We start from the raw sequence: 22,950 nt of genomic DNA on the forward strand, positions 1-22,950 counted from the left end.
ATAAAATAAAATTCAAACTTGCAGATAAATTAATATGACATACAATCAGCTTTCTCAAAGTGAAATAAATATAACAATCCTTAGATTTCCTATTTCCAGGGCACTACACATACTAACAGCACTCCAGAACTAGAGATTATGGTTTTACTATTTCATAACATTTAGTATCATGTCTTGAATGTTAAGAGATAATAGATAAAAATAGACTTGAAAGTGTTATTCTTTTAATAATAGATGAAAGCCTGCAGGGAATTTTTTTTTTAAATGATGAAATTTAAGAACTTTGGAAATGATACTGCTTTAGGAAAAAATAAAATAGAGATTGATTGCCTTTTATGGTGGATTTGCATGCTAATCAACATTTATGACCCAAAGTCAGTATGAAAAATATAGGAAGTTACAAACCGTTGACTTAAACGAAATTAATGGCCTACTTTTATACCTGTGCTTGTAATCACAAGGTAACTGATCAGAGCTAATTACTTTATACATTCATTTCCTTTAATGACAACAAGTGACTGATGTCAACGTACCCAATAGTAGAAATAGCAGCAAACAGTATGCAGGGCAAAACATATTCTGAATTATGTAGCAGGTAAAGATATTCTAGTTTATACCAACCAAAGAGTGATTATACATCTCACAACTTCATCTATATAAACCAATAAAACTATGAGAACAGTTTAGGTGATTCAAAACTAAAACAGACAATGAAAACTTCTTGTTTATATTTTTAAAGTGGAATTTCAGGGCAAAATTTATTTTACCCAAATGAGGATAATGACTCAAAACTTTAATTTTTTTGTTAACAATTCAGAAGCCTCTAACTTTTAAAACTTAGTATAAATGCCCACATTTCAATTAGTTTTTAATTAAGCATTTAAATCAAGATGCTTTAACTTAATATTCAGGAGTTATATTTCATAAAGTGTTGATCAAAAATGATCCTGAAATTTCTCTACCTCAATAATAATGGTTACAAGAACAAGCCTTCTTAAATAAACTTCTCAACAAGAAGGTAGGTGGAAGGAACTCTCTCCTGCGGTTCTTACCTGTTGCAGAATTGCTCCGAGGGAGTTCTTGTCTTTTTGATTGACACCATCTTTCTGCAGTCGAGCTAGCAGCTCAGGTTTCTTGTAGGCTTTCAGTGCCAGTAAGTGAATCACTCTGTCCCTATATGGCCGCTGAGAAACACTGCTGCTGACATGTGTCTTTCGAATTGTGTTTGCAGGGTTCATGGGGGTTGACCTTTTCCTCTCAGGCACTGCATCCGAAGCAGCTTGAGGTGCTTTCCGAATCTGCACTCTTTTCCCTGAAGTCCAGTGGAAATGACATTTGTTACACATTTGTGGGTCATAATATAACGAGCACCGCAGTTTCTACAACTCTGAGTTAGGTACCTGTTCATTTCTGGAGGGAATAAAGACCACTATTTTACTTCATATTTTCCTTTAGAGAGACAGGCAAACAAACAGAAAACATTCTTAACAAATGGCCTAAAATATGAACTAGGAATTTTTTTGATGGAATCATTTATTGAAATAAATATGTGTTATGGAAATATTCTGGCCCCTTAGCTATACATATATAATAATTAGTGACACACATCATAGCAACAAACTAGAAATTTTAAGGATGTAGATATTTGATTTTAAATGGAAATTTACAGAACTTAAACATTTTCCATATTATTTCTTTGGCAGATATAAATATAAAAAACATGTGGAATGTGATAAAATACCTTTTGTACCTTGCTAAGAACACAACCTTGGGGGGGGCTGGTGCATTACCTTAATAATCTCACAGAAAAGAGCTACAAAGAGGGGAGTCAGGCATAACATGGGGTCAACATCCTCAAGGGCATCCACGAGGGATATTCCTTTTCAACAGGCTGTAACAAATTTTAGGAGTTGAAAGGTAAAAACAAAGAAAACTAACTGACCAACCAACCAATTTCTGAGGGCCAAACAAGCAAGATCTTTCCTCTGTGGTGCTGAGACTATACAGGCGAGCTAGAGGAATGGAAAATGGCAAAGAGGCAGACTTCACATCATTCCTGCACAGGCCAATACCACTCACATAATTAATCTGCTTTCTGCTTAGACTTAACACACATGGGTGTTTGGCAAGTGGTTACTTCCAGAAAATATTCTGGACTGAAATGACCTGGATACTATGTGGATATGCCAAGACTTAGGTAGGTTACTGACAACACCCAGTAACCATTCTTTGTTGAAGAAAGAGAAATTAGAATGAAACTGCATAAAATTCCCACTTTATAATTTCTGAGGTGTAATCTTATAACTCATTTACTATACTCTAAGCCCCTAACTCTATGCACTCTGGTTAAAAAGAGGAAAACACTGGTAATGACATCCAATGTGGGGCAACTACATCAGGTACGAAGTCTAGCAAATAGAAACAATGGGTAAGCGAAAGCAGTGGTCCAGGATGAAAATGGCTGGTTTAATGGGGCAGGAGATTTACTGAATGATAATTCTGTCCCTGCCAGGCTCCCTAGGCCTGGTCAGGGGGTGCTCTTTGACACCACCCTACTTGAGGTATTAGGGAAAGGATGAGTGACCTCACCAGCTCTTTAAGTTCTTTACTATCTGGACATAACTAATTATAAATATCAGGTCAAAATACTGTACAACAAAGGCACTCAACATTAAAGGGACATTGCCTAATGATAAGAAATGCTATTAAATTAAGGTACAATTAGAGATTTAAATCTGGTTTGTGAATTTTGCTTAGTTTAGAGACAGCTAGATCAATGTCAGACAGGTAGGGAATTGGTTATCATGCACCAATTATATGTTGGGGAAGGCACTGTGCTCAGAGCCCTCCCCAACACATGTTAAGTCTCACGGTACCCTGATAAGGTAGGCATTGGTCCCATTTCATAGATGGGAAAACCAAGACTGCTTTCAATGGGATAAGCTCCAATGGTAAAGTGCTCTCAGCATTTGGAGGGTTCTGTGATTGATACCCATGTTTTCCTACTTCTTTGTGGAAAAGGTTTTATGAACAAATGCCTAACGTCTGCTGTTGCTTCATGTTAGGCGCAAGCTCCATGTGGGCAGGGCTGTGGCTGCTTTGTCCCTCAGCAGACCCTGACTCAGAATCTGATGACTAGCAAAGTGAAATAACCAGCAAAGTGTCAAAGTGAGTGACAGCAAGAGAGCAACCAGAAGCAGAGGAACTGGAATCAAAACAGCATGTACTGTATTCCCATATCGCCAGACTGCCAGAAACAGAAGACACTGAAATCTCTAAAATGGCAAATTCAAGCTTGCCAATCCACCATTTCTCAGTGGCAAGAGTGTTAACAAAGAGTACTATTTTTTGAATTTTTAATAGGGATTTGGGGAAAAATAAAAATAATAAGGATAGGGATCACAAAAGTTTAGGAAATGCTATAAAGTCCACACACCCTTCCCCTTGAAACCTGTTTAACTTGCTCTTAGCTTACTCTTCCTCAAACAAGGTTACTGTGGGGCACCTCCACTCCAACTCTCTAGGGAGGGAGGTGGGCAGAGAATGTTTAGTTAAGATCAACACAGCATGACTGCTCATTCAGAACGAATTCAAGCCAGCAAGGAAGGCAAATAAAAATAAAAACACAAAGTGACAGTACTACCATTGTGCTCTGGGCTGCCCTGACTCTTCTGTAAGTCTGATCCGACTCTGATCCTCAGTCTCAGGAGAGCCCCACCCCTCCCTGCAGCAGATATAGGGCAGACAAATAGGGAGGCTCACTTGCCCTTAAGAGGGTGGAAGTATGACATTTGATAATAAGTTAGAATCAGGCCAGGGATATGACAATCTAAAGTCATGCGAGGCCTAATGCTAGACTGTCATCTATCAGTCCATGGATCTCCTACCCTCAATATACTCACTTCACCTTTACCTCATTTTTCCTTTAAAAAGCCATCTGTGGGGTAATCCATGTCTTTGAAATACTGAACGAACAATCCAGCCACACTGGGCCACTGAGTTTTACACAAAGATTACTTGCTCACTGACTCCCCATCAATTTGTGCCTATTCAACCAGGAAGGTTAAGGTTAGAGAGCCTACAGATGAAGGAAACATCAGTGCTATAAGGAGTCAAAGAATTTAGATGCTGAAGTAAAAGAAAAAATTAAAGCAGGAAAATATCAGGTTCAAAGTGGGCATAAGGAAAGCTTATTTTTATTTTTTTACATTTGTCTCAGAAAAGTCCTTTTAATAAAGCCTAAGGGAGAACCTAATTCTCTTCCCAGACCCAACTGCTAATCAATTCCCAGGGCTCCCTATATAAACAGCAGCAGCAGGTCCGACAGGGGTGGGTAATCTGAGATTGTATCTAAACCGTTGTTTCACAACAGAGTCCTCATCTAGCTTCTCCATTTAATGAGATCGTGGAAGTATCTATCCCCTCATCCAATGGCCCTGAGTAAATCTGAAAATGAATCTTAAAATAGTACTTCAGAAAGAGAGGACTGTTGCCATCTCCTGCAGTCGTTTTCCTGTCCTGTGGAACCCGATCAGAAGCCCTGGCAACACTGACCCAAGGCTTTAAAAACACTGGTAGGACTCTGATGACAGTGTGACTGTCGTGGTTAAGTTCATAATCCACTGCAGTGGGATCCATTGCCACCATTTGGCATTTATAATCATTTTTCAAAAGGTTTACTATCAAAATATATTTACACAGCAGACACGAAATGTTAAAACTACAAAGAATCTTAGATGCTATCTAATTCAAATATCCCTTATTTAATATTTGAGAAAATTAAGGTCCACAGATGTTAAATGATTTGTCCAAGGTCACTCAAACATGCACTAACTCATCAGAAATAAAGGAGATGGGGGCAGAAGTTGGGAAAACTGGGAATGAAATCTGAGAAATTAAATTGGTTGGGTTGTTTTAGATACCTAGGTAAATGTTAGCATGTATAAAAATTTGTAATTCAATATAATTCCAAAATTTAGGTAGGAGTCAGTGAGCAGATTTAAGATACTAGTAAACCTGAAGCAATGGTGATTAGTGATTTTTTCTTTTTTTAAATAAACAGGAGGATTATAACACAACAGTGCTTACTGCTGATATAAATGCCATGCCTAGAAGTGGAAATATTTCTGAAAAAATACTGTTTTCTAGGTAAAGACTCTCCTGTTCTTTTCCAGGCAAAATAGATTTTGGTTCTTTGCAGCCCACAAGTGGCTTTCAGAAGCTCATATTGTTGGGTGGCTACGCCAGGTGACCCCTAAGAGCGCAGTCTTCATCCCCTTAAACTTGGCCTGGCCAGGCATAACGCCACCACAACCCCACAGTAGGACCAGCATTATTCCCATTTGTCCTCTATTTAGGCTGATGCTTTTGAAAGAAACCTTATTCAGCAGGTACCTTTAAGCTGGCATAGGTGAGCTTTTGCTATCATTTTATATGATATATTCAATTATGAATGACAGAGGTTATCTCTTTCGTCTGAAGAAAATAGCACAACTTGTGAGGCCAAACCCATATCATTTGCTATTTGCTGATACCAACAACTTGATATGTAAAAGGAGAGGTAATTATAACCTACCTCATAGGGTGACTGTGACATAAAATGCTAACCAGTGCCTTGTGCATTACAAGATTCAATAAGTGCTGTGTAATATTAGTATTGAAGGGTGATTGCATTTTAAAGAACTGAATGAGTCAGATAGTTCTGAGATACTGAAAAAAGCAGGAATATATACACTGAGCTACCTAGAAGGAAAGAAATATGGTAAAGGACCGACAATGGATAAAGTTAAAAGAAAAATAATCAAAACATGCCATAGCAAAGGACAGTAAAAAATCAAAAACAACTAGAAAATCAATCTGGGTACTAGTCTTTTTCTCCCCTCTATTCAAAATTGATGAGACTTTTCTTAAGAATAGTGTGTCCAGTTTTGAACTTTGAGGTGAAGCACTGGAGGCAGTACAGAGGAGGGCAATAAAAATAATTAAAGGGCTGGGATACAGGCCATATTAAGAAAAGTTAAAAGGAGCTGGGGTTATTTGACCTAGCGAATAAAAGGCTGAAGAGGTTAATGACAAGATTTAAGACCAGAAAAAAAAAAAAAAAAAAAACACTGTGCGGTGATGGTGAGTGGCTGGGGCACCGAGGCCACAGCATAGAGGGAAAGACTACACAGAGGACTTGGGTTGGCAGAGGTCAGTGCAGGGGTTTTTCTTAGAATGGTACAGATGTAATTAGGTTCAGATTAAGACTTAGATAACCTCAAATTTTATGTGGGTCACTCCCCAAAATGTACAGCAATTATTTGTAGTGCCTCTAAGAAACCCTAAAATTCCCATACCATTAGGAAGTATATGGTCTATGGGATTCTGGGTATTGAAACGCCTGTTGTGCAAGCTGCAAATGAACTGTGCCTGACCCTACCAAAACAAACAAAAACACAGGGACATAGGGGACACCCAAGGATCAGTCAGTGGAAAAGTACAGTAATCATCACTGATTTTCACGCTTTGGAATAATCAAGAGAGGGGTTTTCAGCTAGTTATATTGGGAGAAAAAAACATTTTGATGGCTTGAATCTTCTGTTTCTTTGTCAAACACCAATTTGCCTTGCTATTTCTAAAACGGTGCTATTGGACTATTTTCAAAGCAACAGGGACAGCAAATTCATAGTTTGTACTTAAACTGAAGTGCAACAGATCTTGTGCATTTTACAAATAATTTGAGATTCAGCCTACTAGCACAGAAGTTAATTAAGTTACTTGTGAGGATAAAGGAGAAAGAAAGGAGGATGGAAGCTGCTACCTCACTCAGCAGGAAAGGGAAGGTGAAAAGTCTCAATGTTGGTAACTCACTGGGCAGGGAACTGGGCCCCATGGGTACAGATACCTGGGGGAGTCATGAATTGTTGTGAAACCAAACTAAATGTATCTAAGCTAAGCACCAGATCCCAGGAGCACTGGCTGTGTTCCAAAGAAATATTTATTAAGGACACTAGTGGAGCTTCTCAAAGTCGAATGTATTGTAGTGGGGTCAGCAAGGGAAAATGCAGAAGCAGAATACTACCAACCCACGAGAAAATAATATTAAGGGATTTGGTTCCTCAAGAGACTATTTTTGTAAGCATTCATATTTCCAAACTAATATCTTTTCATCATTTATTATTCAGTGACTTGTGTTACTAAACTAAGGCCTCAAAGAACTCATTCTCACTCTTGATAATTCCCTTTATTACTGTTAATAGTCACTGTGGATGAACTCTTTAAAATTGTTAGGGTCATGGCTCATAAAGGAGAGACTCATCTTGCTGGTCTGGTCTTCCTTCCCTTCAATCTGATGAATATTTGAGAGAGCTGAAGATAAATATAATGGAAGTGGGGCAGGCTTTTAATTAATGGATGAGGATTAGAATCCATAAATGACATCACAATCAACATGTTGTATACCGGGGTATTCAAATGCCTTTTAGAAACGACGAGAATTCTCGCCACCCGTACACAATGTGTTAAGGTACAAAGGAGGCATCGCTCTAATGCTTGCTATAAGCACATTTTATATTTCTGTAATAAAAATTCACTGTTGTGCAAAGATCATCTTAAAATGTAAGTAAAAACTGCAAAAAAAAAAACAAAACCTGCAACAATAAGGTTATCAACTCATAAATCCTACTAATAGATTTTTTTTTTGTAAGATTAACCCGACCAAAGTACAAAACAAAAACCATACCATCCGTCATTGAAATCACTCATCCAATGGCAAAGAAAACACAATGGAACCATTCTTACAATCCCACATAGTAAAATAACTTGACCAGATCCCAGTATTGTAAAATAATAATAAATAGTCAATACAGGATTCAGGTTCATGAAAAAAATTAAAGCTTTAAATCTGTTCTTCAATTAACCAGCAGTCTGAAGAGAACACATGACTTTTGATTATGTTATCCAAAATATTCTGAAAATAAATTTCTGTGTTTTTATGGAGTTAATATTACCGGTATTTACCTACAATGATCTTGAATTATTCCAATGAATTAGCAAGAAGAAGAAGGATATCAATACAAACCTACATATGGTCCACCGGGTTTGATAACTTTTGTGCTGCGGTTGCGGGATTCCTCCTCTGCCTGGGTCATTCTTTCTCGTGTCATCTGATAGGAGTCATTTGTTGCACACACTGTAATTTTATCTTGTATAAATCCCAGGCAATTGAGCTGGGAGGCTCCAGAGCTGTCAAGTAAGACCATGGCTTTAATAAAGATGCCCCTCATTTTGCACAATAAAGTGCAAGCGAGAATTATACAATCCTAAAATCAGCAACCCAAATAACTTTGAAATCCTAAAATAACTAATATTAGTAATTTCTAAATGCAAAGATCTAAAATATTTTAGTTTCTCCTCTTCACGTCACCTCCCCCCCACCAACACATTGTGAAGAGAATGTGTGAAGTGAGCTCTTAGAGACCAAATCCACGAAATTTTGAAAAAAATCAACATTGAGAATGAATACCAGAATCCTGATGGGCACTATAGTTCTTTCATTTAATAGTCAACTATTTTTAAGAATTAGCTGCCACTGATATGAGAAATATTAAGTTTACTTTTCGTGGAACCATAATATGCATGTTTTACAACTGACTAGATGAAACATACATACCACAATTCTTTTTATTTTTAATAAGATAAAGCTCAAATACTGCCATATATTAAAGCTTACTTTATTAGCCCAAAGATCGTAAACATTTGTATAATTTATATTTACCACTTTGTTAAATCTCTATATAAGATGACCTATTTATATAGCAAAGATTCTTGAAAATACTGGACAAGAGATTTTGGCAGGAGTATTAAAGAAAAAACCTTTTATTTAAACAATCATGCATATTAACATTGGTCCAGAAAATGGCTGTTTCAAAGTATTATACTAATATTAGGGGATCATAGTAAGTTATACTGATATTTGAAAAAGAAATTACCATGGCCTTAAAACAGATTAGAGTATAAAAATAATGAAAATGCCACTACAGCTCTGATACTCTATTTCCAAACTAATTGGAAATAGTCTTGCTATGATTTTAAGAAATAAGGATTGATAAAATTTTTGTATATTGCTAATAACTGTGTGTACGTATACTATTATTTTTTTAAAAATCAGTTCATTTACTAGGTAATTTACATAGTGAGAATAAGCTGAACCTGTTGCCAGTCACGATGAAGTTATAGTTTACACAATTCAAGATCAAGAAACACATCTTTACATGAAAACTGAACAGTTAAACCCTGCAGGCAAGAAGGTATTCCCTAGACATCTGCATTCATCCCTTTTCAACTGAGTTACCTTAAAAGTTTAAATACATTGACGGACATGTATACCCATTCTTACAGTCTTTCTCTGTCCTAGCTCACTGTCTCCTACACTTGAATGTGCATTACTGTACAGGGCTGTGTGCCCCAATCTACGTAGTTTCACTAGGTCTGTGAATTGGCAGATTTAAGGAACTTTTCAAAAGTAATTTTGACTGTGGTATTTCCTCCATTTTATATAAAAGAAAAGTGAAGCTTAAGGGGAGTTAAAAAGAAAGATACGAAAGGAGACTAGTTAATATGTAATTTTTGAATATCTATTCATTGGACAATTAACATGAGCTCACCCAGCATTGTAAGACTGGAAAAAGGGCATAAGAAAGCACCTGCCTTTGAGGAAGAGCTTGCACAATTGCATGAAAGACAGGATCCATGGGAAAAATAAAATTCAATCGAATAGAATAGGTGGATACAGATTATAAGAAGGTTTGCTTGTCAGGCTGAGCACTGAAAGTTGGAGAGCTTTTGTTCTTCAGTGGCAAATTTCAATTCCCATATCACCCCATTTTATAAAGCACCTTGGATCATACCTTTTATAAAGCACACTTGGATCATGCTACTGCATTTGCCCCAATTTTTTGACAATAATTATTCCTTTTATCTTGCTGCATCATGTATAGTGTTTTGTTTTGTTTTTAAGTGACCTTAAGTACTCCAAACATGCAAGGTAGAAATAAATACACAGGGTATTATTTGTGGTGTAAGGGAGAAACGATACTACCTCTGATTGATATGATGACTTTGAAGAGGGGATTAAGTTCTTTAAAATTCCTAATGGGACGCTGTTAAGTTTGATGTCAAAAAGATACCATTATAAAAAAATAATTCTCTAAAGACAAGCATTCCAGGTGAATGCGCCACAATTAGAAGTCAGTGTGCCCTGTGGTATGTAATGAATGCTGGACTGAAAGTGAGGAGAACTCAGTTCTCATTCAGCCCAGTCACTAACTAACCAGCTATGTAACTGTGGGTAAGTCACCTGTGAAAAAATGGGGTTGAACCACACAACTACCTAGGAGCCTTACATTTGGTAATTCTATAATTGATTGCAATACTGTCCCATAGAACTTTCTGCAATGGTGAAAATGAATGTCTGTGCTGTCAACTAGACATATGGCTATAGAGCCTATAATGTGTGATTAGTCTGAGTGAAGAACTGAATTTTTAATTTTATTTCATTTTTATCAATTGAGATGTAAATAGCCACATGTGGCCAGTAGCTATCACAGTGAACACTGCAGAAAGGTCTATATAATCTATAACATATGCAGTTTATACCAGAAATATAAATTCAAAGGCAGGCAACTTTTAAAAAGCAAAATTAATACACTCAGGTGAAAAGGCAGATTAAAAGTTAGTCATCTTAAATGAGAGAGTTAGAACTTTTTCAGTGATGTCTTATTTTATATCTCTGCCTACTGAGCTCACTTGAAACACAAAGCACTTACACCGTTTCAAGTCCAGCACAGACTAGCGATAGCCATGGATGGCCCAGGGCACTGTGGGCCAATATCAGCCTCTCCCAGGAGGTTGGGGGTTCTAAGGCCTGGTTCTTATCCACAGGCAGAACAAACTCCACCCACTCAAGGGGCCCATTCTTTAATAAGAGACAACCACAGCAAAGAAGAATGAAACAAGTAGTGTATTGTTTACAGAGAATCTAAGTAGATAAGAGTTCCATGATACCCTAGGCTGTGGGTATGTATTCTGGTCTTTCTCCTTAAAAAAAAAAAAATCAGAAATGACTGCGATACTGGGGTTAATTTCTTATTTCCATTTTGTTACAGAATAAAAAATTTTAAAAATCTACTTTAAAACAAGGTTTGCACATGAAAGAAGAAAGGGAATATACAATATAGATGGGCTCTTTTCCCCTCCTATACCCTTGAATTCTAGCCTTGGGTGTACTGTACTCTTATTTAAATGCAGTGAATAAAAACTGTTTTAAAGCCCCCAAATTTGTCTTTAATGAAAATGAACTATGTGTTATAAGTATAAAAAAAATCTGTACTTTAAAAATCCCTCAAGAGCAAGAATGTTAAAAATTTTGTGATTGTATTCCAGTGATAAATATAATTTCTAACACAAAAAAGGTGCTTAATATTTCTCAAATAAATAAATAGCTTTGCTATTCAACTCAGTAAATATTTATAAATGACTACTAGGTATTTTATTGTTTAATTTTTAAAAACCCATCAAAGAAAAAATTATTTTCCCTTAGTATATCTTGAAATGTACTTACCTGGAGAACCTCTGCTGGATGCAGTCAAAGCTACCCTGAGGGTTGTCTTTACCCACATTTGACAAATAGAAGTTAAATTTATGCATTTCATTGACAGGATCATTTTTGGGAATTTTGACAAGCTAAAGGGAGAGAAAAAGAAAAAAACACCTCAAATTATAACTTTTTCATAAAATGATCTAATGACTGACTTACTGCTTTTCAAGTAACATCTATTTTATATCCAAGCCCTATTGTGCATTTAAATTTATAGCATTCAAGTTACCAAATCATCCAAGAAATCTGGCAATCATGTCTATAACTCACCACATTCTCATGTCCACTTTCTCCCCTTAAGTACCAGTCATCACTTCTACTCAGTGATTAGCTTATGAGGGGAGCCCTCTTCATTACAAATGAGTAAATGATTACAATTCACATTAAAGACTTATTAGTGAATTGGTCAAAAAGTTTATCCTCTTTTGAGCTACACAGGGTCTGTCTGGCTGATGATCCCCTGCTGAATAGCTTCCAGATATTTAAATGCTATCTAAGATAGAGTGCATATTCCAATCTTTTGCTCCCTTATTATGTGCACATTTAATTTAAATCTTGCTACTTGGAGTAATATTTTTTAAGAATAACTAGCAGCATAACGTGAATGCTATAATTATAATCACACTGAAATGATTATAGAACAGGGTCAGCAGCCTAAGAAATGATTCTGCAGGGCCCTTCAAGGCTGAGCCCCAGGGAACACTGTGAAACAGGTGCATGCTTTCTACGTTCTTGCTCAAAGTCTGGTTTCTCTACTAGATGGGAAACCCCATCAGTGAAGGGACGGTGTTCCTCTAGATGAATGAGCCCCTGCACTGGGCACATATTCCTGGCACATGGTAGAAGCTCAGAAACATCTGTGGATAAATGAACTAGAACCTTCTCACTGTCTTTCAACTGCTCCACCCTTTCCAGCTGCTGAGATCTTTCCTCCCTTGGGTCTGCAGGGGCCACCGCTGTGATAATTACAATAAGGATTCGTTGGCACGAATGTAAAATATGACATCCTGCTCTCCAGCTCCCAAATACACACAGTCTTAGTAATTTAGTAGACAAGTAGCGAGGGGAAAGTGTTTTCTAATTCTCATTCTTCTCCCCCAAATCTGTCCTTCCCTTGGTTGGAAGATTAAGACTCAGAGTTTACTGGCTGCTGCTGTGTGTATGTGTGTGCATGTGCTAGTAAGCATAAGCATGTATGATCTCTGCTTGGCCCTACGGGACATCTTGCAACTCCGACTCCCAATGATTGACCTTCAGAAAAGTAGTTGGAGCCAACAATTCCAACCTATACTCCATCCCTAAAAAAGTAAAGAAAGGTCAGAAAGGAGACAATTTGCAGTGTATGGCATGTAGTAGACATACGATAAATATTTGTTAAGAGAATAAATAAGAAGTCAAAGGAAAACATCTTTTCAAATGAGATTCAGAAGAATCACGTAGAGCTTGAAAGACCAAATTTCACCAAAGATGTTGAATATTAAGATAGTACTCCACAGAGACTCCATCATTCATAAATTAAAACTATCTTTGACTATTTCAAATCACTTCCCATTTCTAGAGTAACAAATTTCTACATTTATTATTTACTCTATAAATTATATCTTATGGGGGGGCCCTAAAGTTACTCTTACTTCTCCTAGTTCTAAAATGTGGGAACTTTGTGAACAAGTCTTAATTTATTCAATCTCTAAATACACATCAGGACACCCCCCCACAGCAAAGAATCACCCAGTCTAAAGTGTCAGCTGGGCTGAGGCTGAGAAAGTAAGGATGGGAAAAACAACTAAGTTAGTCCCTTAGAAGAGAAGTCAGAGAATTCTGATTTCACTGACTTCTGAAAATTAATAAAGAAGCAGAGAGGGAAATGGTATATTTAGAGAAATAAAAGTACAGTACCCATTTTATTTCAAACAGAGCCACTTATCTGAAACACTTAATCCAGATTTTTAACTTCCAATTACAAGACACAGAAAAGTCTGAGCCATATTGGCAATAGTTAGCCATTGAGAGAAGTACCTACTACAAATTAATTTCTGCAATCTCTCCTAAACACTATTAAGCCAACAATAAACAAATGTTGTAAAAGTTAAAGAAAAGTACTTCTTTTGGAATGTCTTCTTTCTCTTTTTCTATACATATAGATATATATAGTCTCAAAAAGATACCAATTTAATATGAACAAACTCTCAACATGAGAAAGGAAAACTTCAGGATAAAGAAAATGAATCTTTGTAGTGATAGTCTCTGAAAATTCTGTTCCCCTAGTAAGTTCAAAAAGCCTCATTGGCAATAATAATTTAAAAATAACTAGTATAGTTTTAACTAAAAACAAACAAACAAACAACAACAAAACGGTAACACTTATGTGGAGAATGCTTGTAATCCTTACCATTCCTCCTTATCCTTACACATACTACCCATGTTAAAGTTCTCAGGCTGCTAACTATCAGTGACAAGCAATCTTTGTCCTCAGTTCTGTGGGAGAGAGATGGTATGATGGAGAACGAGAGCGAAGTTCTCAACAATCTCTCCTACTCACTGTCTCACTTTGTGGGCATGTGCATATGAGTAGGGTTGTGGATGGAGCCAGGGGAAGGCATCAGGACAAATCATATTCATTTTGGGACCCATATCATAGTATTTTTTCCAGATGTGGAAGTGGGGTGGGTGTTGGAAGTTAAGGAATGATGAGGGAAAATGCTTCTATATCACTTTCCTCAGTGGTTTTCAGAGCAGCAGCAATGCAGATGGTATAGACTGACTTAATCTCAGGCTTTTCCTGGAAAAGATGTCACCAAGTGATCTTCATATTTTTAAAATTTCAAAAACTTAAATTACATGGTCTATAGAGGTAGTATACCTAATTTCCTGAAGATGGTACAAATTAGCTACAAATTTTATTTGTATCAATATCTAACTATACTCTTAAGAACAAAATAGATGTACAAAGGAACCCTTACACTGATAGCTGGTAAGTTTGTATAACAATTTCACCCCATGGGCAGTACCGCAAGAGACTGACTTGGGGAAAGAGCAGGTTGTACCTGACAATTAGAGCAGGCATGGGGTGGGGTGGAGGGAAAGGAGGCTTCAGAAATAAACCATGGGGACCTCTGAATGGCCTAGACCATGTGGGACCCTTGAAGGTCCCAGCTAAGGTGGATCTGAGACCTTGTCTAATCAAGGGTGATAAGTGAGTCATTTCAGATACTAGACATAAGCGAAACTTGTGAATACTCATCACTCATCTTTCTGACATATAGGAGCCTATTCCATAGCTTGTCTAGATAGCAGAATAGGAGTCAGCCCTTTCATCCAGAATGGTTACAAGGCATTTTCTTATAAACCAGCCACTAAATTTATGAAGAATGAAAGGAAGGTAAAAATGAAATGACTATTGTTGGCAGGCCTAGGGTCAGCTTCCGGGGACTGGGCTAGCCACTATGGGAAAAGAAATTCTGCAGTCTGATTTAGAAGCAATCTTGGAAGAGTATGCCTTTGTGTGACAGGAACTTCTTAATTTTAATTACAGTATTTTAAGCTTTTTCTATAGATCAGTGGGAATACTTTTATATTTAGGGACCCATGGTCTACTTGAAATTTTTAACTAAATGCCTTAAGAATGAAATATTTCAAAAGTATCAAAGACTATGATTCCAAACAGCTTCTTACTTAAGATAAAGAATATAAAAATACACCATCATGTTCAGAGTAACTAGAAAAGTAGATTTTAAAATTTATTCCCAAAATGAAAGATTGAAAGTCAAAGATTGAGGACTGCAATCCACAACCTTCCTCCCAAACTCGTCTGTCTTTGATAAAAAGCTATGAAAAAGTTGTTTCAGGAAACTTTCAGACATTTATAATTAACATAAACACTGTATACCCAGATTTGTAAGTCAAAGCTTTTAATTATTCTAAGATACAAGCTCAGGCATGTGGCAATGCCATACTGTCTGAAAGGTCATTTCAACATCAAGTCAAGGATCTCCTCTTTACATAAGGATGTGGGGCAGAAATGCAATGTGCATACTGCTACAGATTTCTCACAAAGGTGTGCTAACATCTGCTTAAAAGCCATTGGTACCTTTGCTGCAGAGGTTTCTTATGCTTGAGTTAAATACTTTATACTCAATATTGGATTGAGGTAACACAATAAAGCTATAAGATCATCAGGGTTTTGTGGGTTTTTTTTTACATTTGTTTAAAATAAGTGCTTTATTCTTTTGTGGCTATTACAAATGATTTAAACTTACAGAAGCTTTTCTTGGATAGTAATTCTATGAGTTTAATATCCAACCTTTTATGCTAAGGTGATTGTAAACACTCAATAAGACGCACTCATGACCCAGCAGTACCATGCTTGATATGACAATGCTTGGTCTTTAAAGGAGATCCATAGTGTTAACAGGGCCTTTGAGATCATCTAGTTGAATTCTGTAATTTTATAGAAAAGGAACAGAGTGACTTGTTCAAGGTTATGCCTCTATTTAAATTTGCAACTCCTGTACTCCTGACCCCCTAACCCTGCTCCATGTTTGTCTAAAGTGCTCAGTACTTGTACTATTTACAAGTTTTGTTTATTATCTTTCTCCCTTGACTATAATATAATCCTTGGAAAGACAGAGGCTTGTAGCTGGTTTGTTCCCTGTATATATCACCAGCATCTCAAAACAGTATGTGGCAGAAAGTAGCTACCCCATACATGTCTGCTGAATGAATGAAAATGTTGATTAATGCCAGAGCCAGGACGAGAACAACTGAAGTGCCTGCTTTCTTTCCACCAATATTTTCAAAGCATGTTGAAAAGTTTTCTTATATGAAAAGAGGGTTCTCTTTTGAAATAAATTTGGTAAATGTCTGGTTAAACAGAACAATTTTCTTTGCTGTAGGTTCTTTTGTATTAAACAGTAGTTTCCCAATTTGTATGACTTCAGAACACACCTCCTGGTAACTTAGGAGGCCAGCCTCGCTCTTAATATTATTTGACTAACATATCTATTATTTTAATATATATAAACTATATATCTTAGCTTGGACACAGATAAAGATTGCTACAAACATGTAAACATTATAATTCCTGTTGTTCTCAAATCTTTTCTGGGCTCTTAATGATTCCATTATTTCCGAAAAATCTAGAAAATTTACTTTAGCTGGAGAAATGGATTTGCATATACTGCTCAGGTTTCAGAGGTTAGGGGCAGCATAAAAAAATCCAGAATCAGAACAGAAAATAGAAACCTCAACCTGAAAGCCACAGTCCTATTTTTCGAACTAGACTTGCAGTTATGACTTAAGGCCTACCATTATGGGCTTAGGGAAGAAGAAAAAAAAACCTCTCAGATCAGCCCAGATGTGGAAACCAATGCTGGAGTGGGTATGGGAGAGTAGGGAAGGGAGGCTATCTTTCCCTGGCAATAGAAAAGTTTCAGTAGTATTAGAGAAATCAGTAAGAACTAAATATTCCCACAGATAGGGAATGACAAGGGCAGTGTGGGTTCCATACACACTAAAAACACCTGAAACTTCCACATGATACTCTATGGAGGCAAGTAGAGCAAAATGCTAAATTTTCTAGCACAAAGAGAAATACAGGCAGTTATCAAAAAAAAAAAAAAAAAATTCAAACCATGTAGCAATTAATATTTATAATTTAGGAAAAAGTAAGTCCATTTAATTCCTTGCAGTCTTCCTTTCTAGCAAGATTAATATTAAGGAAAAAAGTAAAGTAGAATATCTTTCCCTATTATTCTTCATATAATTTCTTTAGATTCAGTTATCAGAATTTCTTAAAAAGTTCTCATTGAAAGGGTAGAGTAGGCCAATACTGAGCTTTCTTGGTTCTGTTACTTTTGCGGGGTGTGGTCCTAGTTGAAAAATCATTTAAGAATTGCATTTTTATCCCTAATGTATCCTTTCAAAGTTATGGCCATTTTGGGGAAACCACTAATGGCAACATTTCAAAACTAATTTTAATTGACTATGAATAAGCCATAACATCTATGGAAATAAAGTACTAATTTTTAAAAGTCAAATATACCCAAGTTACTACATAACTGCAATAAAACAAACAAACAAACAAAAATCTGCCCCAAGTAATTTTTGGTTCCCTTAATATGAAATCAGCCTTCTAAATGTGTCTAGCAAGATAACATTGACTGATGAATTTGTTCATTTGATTGATTTATTCCATAAATATTAACTGAGTCTACTATGTAGGCCCTGTTCTAGTTTCCGTGATACATTAATAAATAAAACTGACAAAGATCCCTGCCATTGTGGCACATGTTTACAGAAATCCAGTAGTGAAATGATGGTGGGGTGGACCAGGAAATGGGGAGAAGTGGAGGGACTTGGGATACATTTTGCAGGTAGATGTAGCAAGGTTCCTAGATATACTGAATGGGAGGAATGAAAGAGAGAAATTGAGGATGGCACTAAGGTATTTTGTCTTAAAAGACTGGAGTTGTTTGTGTCCATACATACATATATGTGTCTCTATGTGTGTTTATAGTACCTTGAATATGATCATGAGTATCTTACTATAACTGAATCCATACTAGTGCACTAAAATACAAATGACCAATGATGGTTTCACCAGCTAAAAGGGGCTTCTAAGTGAGTTTGTTATGACTCATGTTGTAGCATCATGGCTAAAAATTATTTAGAAAAGACCAGGTGGCTGGGTTTTTTGGTTGGTAGCTGGGTATTTCCAGGAAAAAAAAGGGGGTGGGGGTGGCGGCAGTTATTGGCAGGGGAAAGATGCAAATGTTAAGTACTAGAGATCAGAGAAAAGGTATACAGACTATGAAGCATGAGAGAATAGAAAAATCTGTATTTAAAAATGACTGCAAAACTGATCTAAATGCCAAAGTAGCTTTTAGAAAAGTGAGACAGCCGCTGAGGGAAACCAAGACGTTTGTTCAAGCTTCATGGCTGAGCTAATTCACAAGTGTTTGACAGCAAAAACTGAAACCTCCCATTGAGTGCTGCTGCAACTCGTATCATAAAACTGCTTTTTATTTTTGGTCCCTTCTAAAATTTAAGTATATTCCTTAGAATAAGTGCTTATATAGAAAAAAATTCTCACCTTATCCCTAAATCTGCTCGCCCTCTCCACCCTCCCACATCATCCAGTTACTGAGGTTATTGGCATCCTGGGGTGTCAACCTCAATTCTTCTTTCATAGCACTGAACACCCCTCAACATCCAGGTAGCCACAGTCCTACTGCTTTTGCTTCCTAAATTATCTCTCAAATGTGTGCTCTCATCTCCTTCCTCTGCTTTGGCTCAATAACACCTTTCGCTTGGACAACTGGTCTTTCAACCTGCACTTCTGTCTCTTCTTGATCCCATCCTCTAATCATTCAGCTGCCAAAACTAGTCTCATAAAATGCCAGTCAGACCATGTCAGTCCCAAGAATAATTTATGTCTTCACGGCTCCCTATTACACATCTACCACAGTCTCAGATCCTTAATAGGACAGAACACATGAGGTTCCTTCTCAATCGAAGGGCCGGGGCCTCACTCTCCACTTGTATTGGTGTCCCCACCTCTTGTCTTGGCTTGTGCCAACTTATCCTTTAGTTAAGACTGATCTATAAGCCCTTCCCTCAGGAAGCCTTCCCTTCCCCAGGGAGAAGGGTTTAGAAGTCCCTTGTCAGGGTCCCCACGTCCTTTTAGGTCCATCTCTACTACTGCCTGCACTACATGGCATGCTAAGTACCTGCCTCTGTGTCATCCTCCCCGGCACACTGTGACTTCCTTGGAGGCAAGGACCATGTACACTATCACATGGATTTGGAACACAGTAAATACCTAATAAATATTTACTGGATTCATCTGAAAGACCTTGGGACTAGATTAAGTTCACTCAGAAGAAGCCTTATGCTAAGGATACTAAAAAATTAGAGATGTAGCTGAAATAGATCACTTAAGAGTCTGTGGAAAACCAGAGCAGGCAAATATAAATAGCAAAATTAAAGGAGGAAAAAAAATCCCACACAGTTGCCTGCTCTGTTGTACAAATATCATGATGAGAAAGCTTCTGACCTCTCTTGTGCTATGTTTAGCCCCAAAACCTAGGCCAAGTGGCTTCCTGGGTTTGTGGAACTTAAATTTATGAGTTTTATTTTTTAGAACTATCTTTATTAAACACTCACAGAATACTCTGGCCTCACCAAATTCTATTTGAAGATATGATCCAATGTCTTTAAAACCACCTTGTATTTTAAAGGATTTAGAGAGACCACACTAAATAATACCCAAGTTAATAATTCTCCTGGTCAAGTAGGAAGCAGAATTTTGTTTTAAAAATGATTTGTTTCTTGGAAACCAAGCCCAAACCTGAATTCTACAAGGAAAAAAACAATTAAATATGTATTTCCAAATTCATTGCCAATCTTCCTTTTGTGCTCTCTGGGAGTCTTGAGGAAAGCTCTTTTTCTGTTATGCCAGGAGGAACTGCTGGAGAAACATGGGTGGGAATAAAATTGATGCACGGCAGTCAGCAGCAGTGTGAAAATTTAGGGGAGAGACTGGCACCTGACAGATGTGATTTCTCAAGATTAAGTTGCTAAAAGTGACCCAGGCCCTAGATTTTGCAAAACACATGGTTTTACCCCAACCCAATCCATATTACTACGAAAACTTGTAAATCCAACAACATAAATTATATTAACTTGCCTTGGCCAGTATGGTTCAGTTGGGTTGTGGGTTCGATTCCCAGTCAGGGCACATGCCTGAATTGTGGGGTTCGGTCCCTGGTCAAGGTTGCATGCAAGAAGCCACCAATCAATGTTTCTCTCTCACATCGATTTTTCTCTCCTCCCCCTTTTCCTTCCTTCCCCTCTCTCTAAAATCTACATGTTCTCAGGTGAGGGTAAGGCAAAAAAGTCGTAAATAATAATATTTAGTCTGAAGCCTATTTTTATATAGATTTGGAAGTACATTTAAATCTTAACTCTCCATTTTCCAACATCAATAATGTTCAAACTATTTTTTAACCTACAGAATACTATTTAAAAAAATCTTATGGGGACACCCACTATATATTACAAATAAATTCAGAGCTGCTCTGGTTGAGGACAGGGATGGAAAGTGACTGGGACTGCTAAGGCAGCCACTACGGTAACACCGCAAAATTCCCAGGGGACCAAAGACACAAAACCAGGGCTCTACACAAGGAAAGAGAAATAGTAACAAGATGTACAATATCCAGGGGATATAATTTTTTAAAATTTTAGTCACATCTTAAATGGCAAACATGAAAGACTGTTTACAAAATATGAACTCTTTTCTGTCTTTTTTATGCTAACTAGTGCCAAATACTTGAAGGATACCAAAGATAGGAAATGGTGTTCTGCTGCCTTATTCTCTATGCTTTTTAAAATGTTTCTTTATTTTTGGATCCCTTTGTATTTCCAGTTCAAAGTCGGGTCCTCTCAATGATTTGAGAAGAAAAAAGCAAGAACTCTCTTACTCACTGATGAAAAGAGAGCACTGCAAATAGACTATGCATCTAGTGTGCTAGATCAGGAGCCCTGGAGCAGACTTACCAGTTTCCCAAGTTTGGCTCCAGAACCTATTATCTGTGTTACCTTGGGCGAGTAACTTAACCTCTTTCATCCTGTTTCCTTTTTGTGGTTAATGATATTATCCTATTTGGTTGTTGTGACGTTTAAAAGATAAGTCATTTCACTGTCATTCTCTGATTGAATCAAAACTAATCCTGTATGATGATGGACGTTAACTATTAACTAGACTTATTGTGGTGATCATTTGCAGTATATATACAAACATCAGGTCATTATGTTGTACATCTGAAATTAAGATAATGTTACATGTCAACTATAACTCAATAATAAAAGAATAAATTTTTAAAAGGATAACCCACCTAAAGTACTTGGCAAAATATCTGACACATAGTATGTGTCCAAAAATGTTTACTCTGATGATGTAAAGACAATATTGGGGAGTTCACACTATGAGTTTGGCCTGTTTGATTCAAGTACACACATGCCTTCCTTAACATAATGATGTGTTTGATTTTTAAAGTAATTTTCAAATGGTAAAAGACTGGTAATACATGCCCTGTGGATAACCGAAACTTGACAATGCTTATTCTGAATCCTTGGTATTTACAAAAGTAAGAAGTTAGAAATCTTCAAGGTCAAAACTTTAATGTTAGCATAAATAGAAGCCAGAAGAAGCTATCTGGGAAAACAAACAATCAAAAGACTAGTAATATTTCTAATTTTATTAAATTTAGAGAGAAAAGATACAAGAATGAATAAGTCACAATAGGTGTTTATGAAAGGCTGAAAAATTACAGATACCTGCTGCTACTCTCCAAGGGTAGCAAACACTGCTTCCCACGTGTCCTATCTATAAAAAAGAAAATGTGCCTTTAGAGCCCCAGAGAGCCCCAGATACGAGCTACAGTACAACAAAGAAACAAAGAAAATAGAATTAAAGGTTCTCTCAGGAAACACAACTTTGTGACTAAAGCATTCAATATACTCAAATGCAAACATTATTTTAAAATTGTATTTCTTTTCTTGTGTCAAAACCTACAGTATTTTAATTTTCATATATTGTCTTTCCAAACATCTATCCTGGAAATATATTCCTGAGGTAAGGTCCATTTCATAAAATTTATTTCTATTCAGTTTTCACTTGTTAATTTTCTTCAGGACTACGAAGAAAGTAAAACTATTTGTGATTTTACATGTATAAAGCCATTAATATGCACAGTGCACTAAGAGCTGAATTACAAACTGCAGTACTGATCCCAGACAAGAAAAATCTAAAGGAGTTCATCATCACCAAACCAGTTATTACAAGAAATATTAAAGGGACTTTTTTTAAGAAAAAGAAGAGAAATAAAGAAATATAAATATGAATAAAATTGTTCATATTTTACACACATAACAATAAATACTTTAAAGGATTAGGTGCTTTCATAGAAAGACATAAATTAGCTGAATGGATAAGAAAACAAGACCAATACATATGCTGTCTACAAGAGACCCACATCAGATTAAAAGACACACAGACTGAAATTAAAGGAATGAAAATGAAAATGAAAAAAAAAAAAAAAGCTGAGGTAGCAATACTTATATCAGACAAAAGAGACTTCAATACAGACGCTATAATAAGAGAAAAAGAAGGACATTACATAATGACAAAGGGATCGATACAACAAGAAGATGTAACCCTTGAAAACATTTATGAACCTAACATAGCGGCAAATATTGATGGACATAACGGGAGAGATAGACAGTAATACAGTCATAGTAGGGGAATTTAA

General features: G+C 36.6%; 1 protein-coding gene across 1 annotated transcript in view; it reads right to left on the reverse strand.

The window, feature by feature from the left end:
• ELL2 (elongation factor for RNA polymerase II 2) overlaps positions 1–22,950 on the reverse strand; it is an 80,043-nt gene that overhangs the window by 19,054 nt on the left and 38,039 nt on the right. Inside the window, exons 3-5 of the mRNA XM_090276509.1 lie at positions 11,603–11,724; positions 8,063–8,226; positions 1,053–1,312 (exon numbers count right to left, since the gene is read on the reverse strand). Of these exons, the coding sequence (XP_090132635.1) occupies positions 1,053–1,312; positions 8,063–8,226; positions 11,603–11,724 (546 nt within the window). The remainder of the gene's footprint in view (positions 1–1,052; positions 1,313–8,062; positions 8,227–11,602; positions 11,725–22,950) is intronic.

Source organism: Furipterus horrens, unplaced genomic scaffold (assembly GCF_987537825.1).
Source record: "Furipterus horrens unplaced genomic scaffold, mFurHor1.1.pri manual_scaffold_5, whole genome shotgun sequence".
Lineage (NCBI taxonomy): Eukaryota > Metazoa > Chordata > Mammalia > Chiroptera > Furipteridae > Furipterus > Furipterus horrens.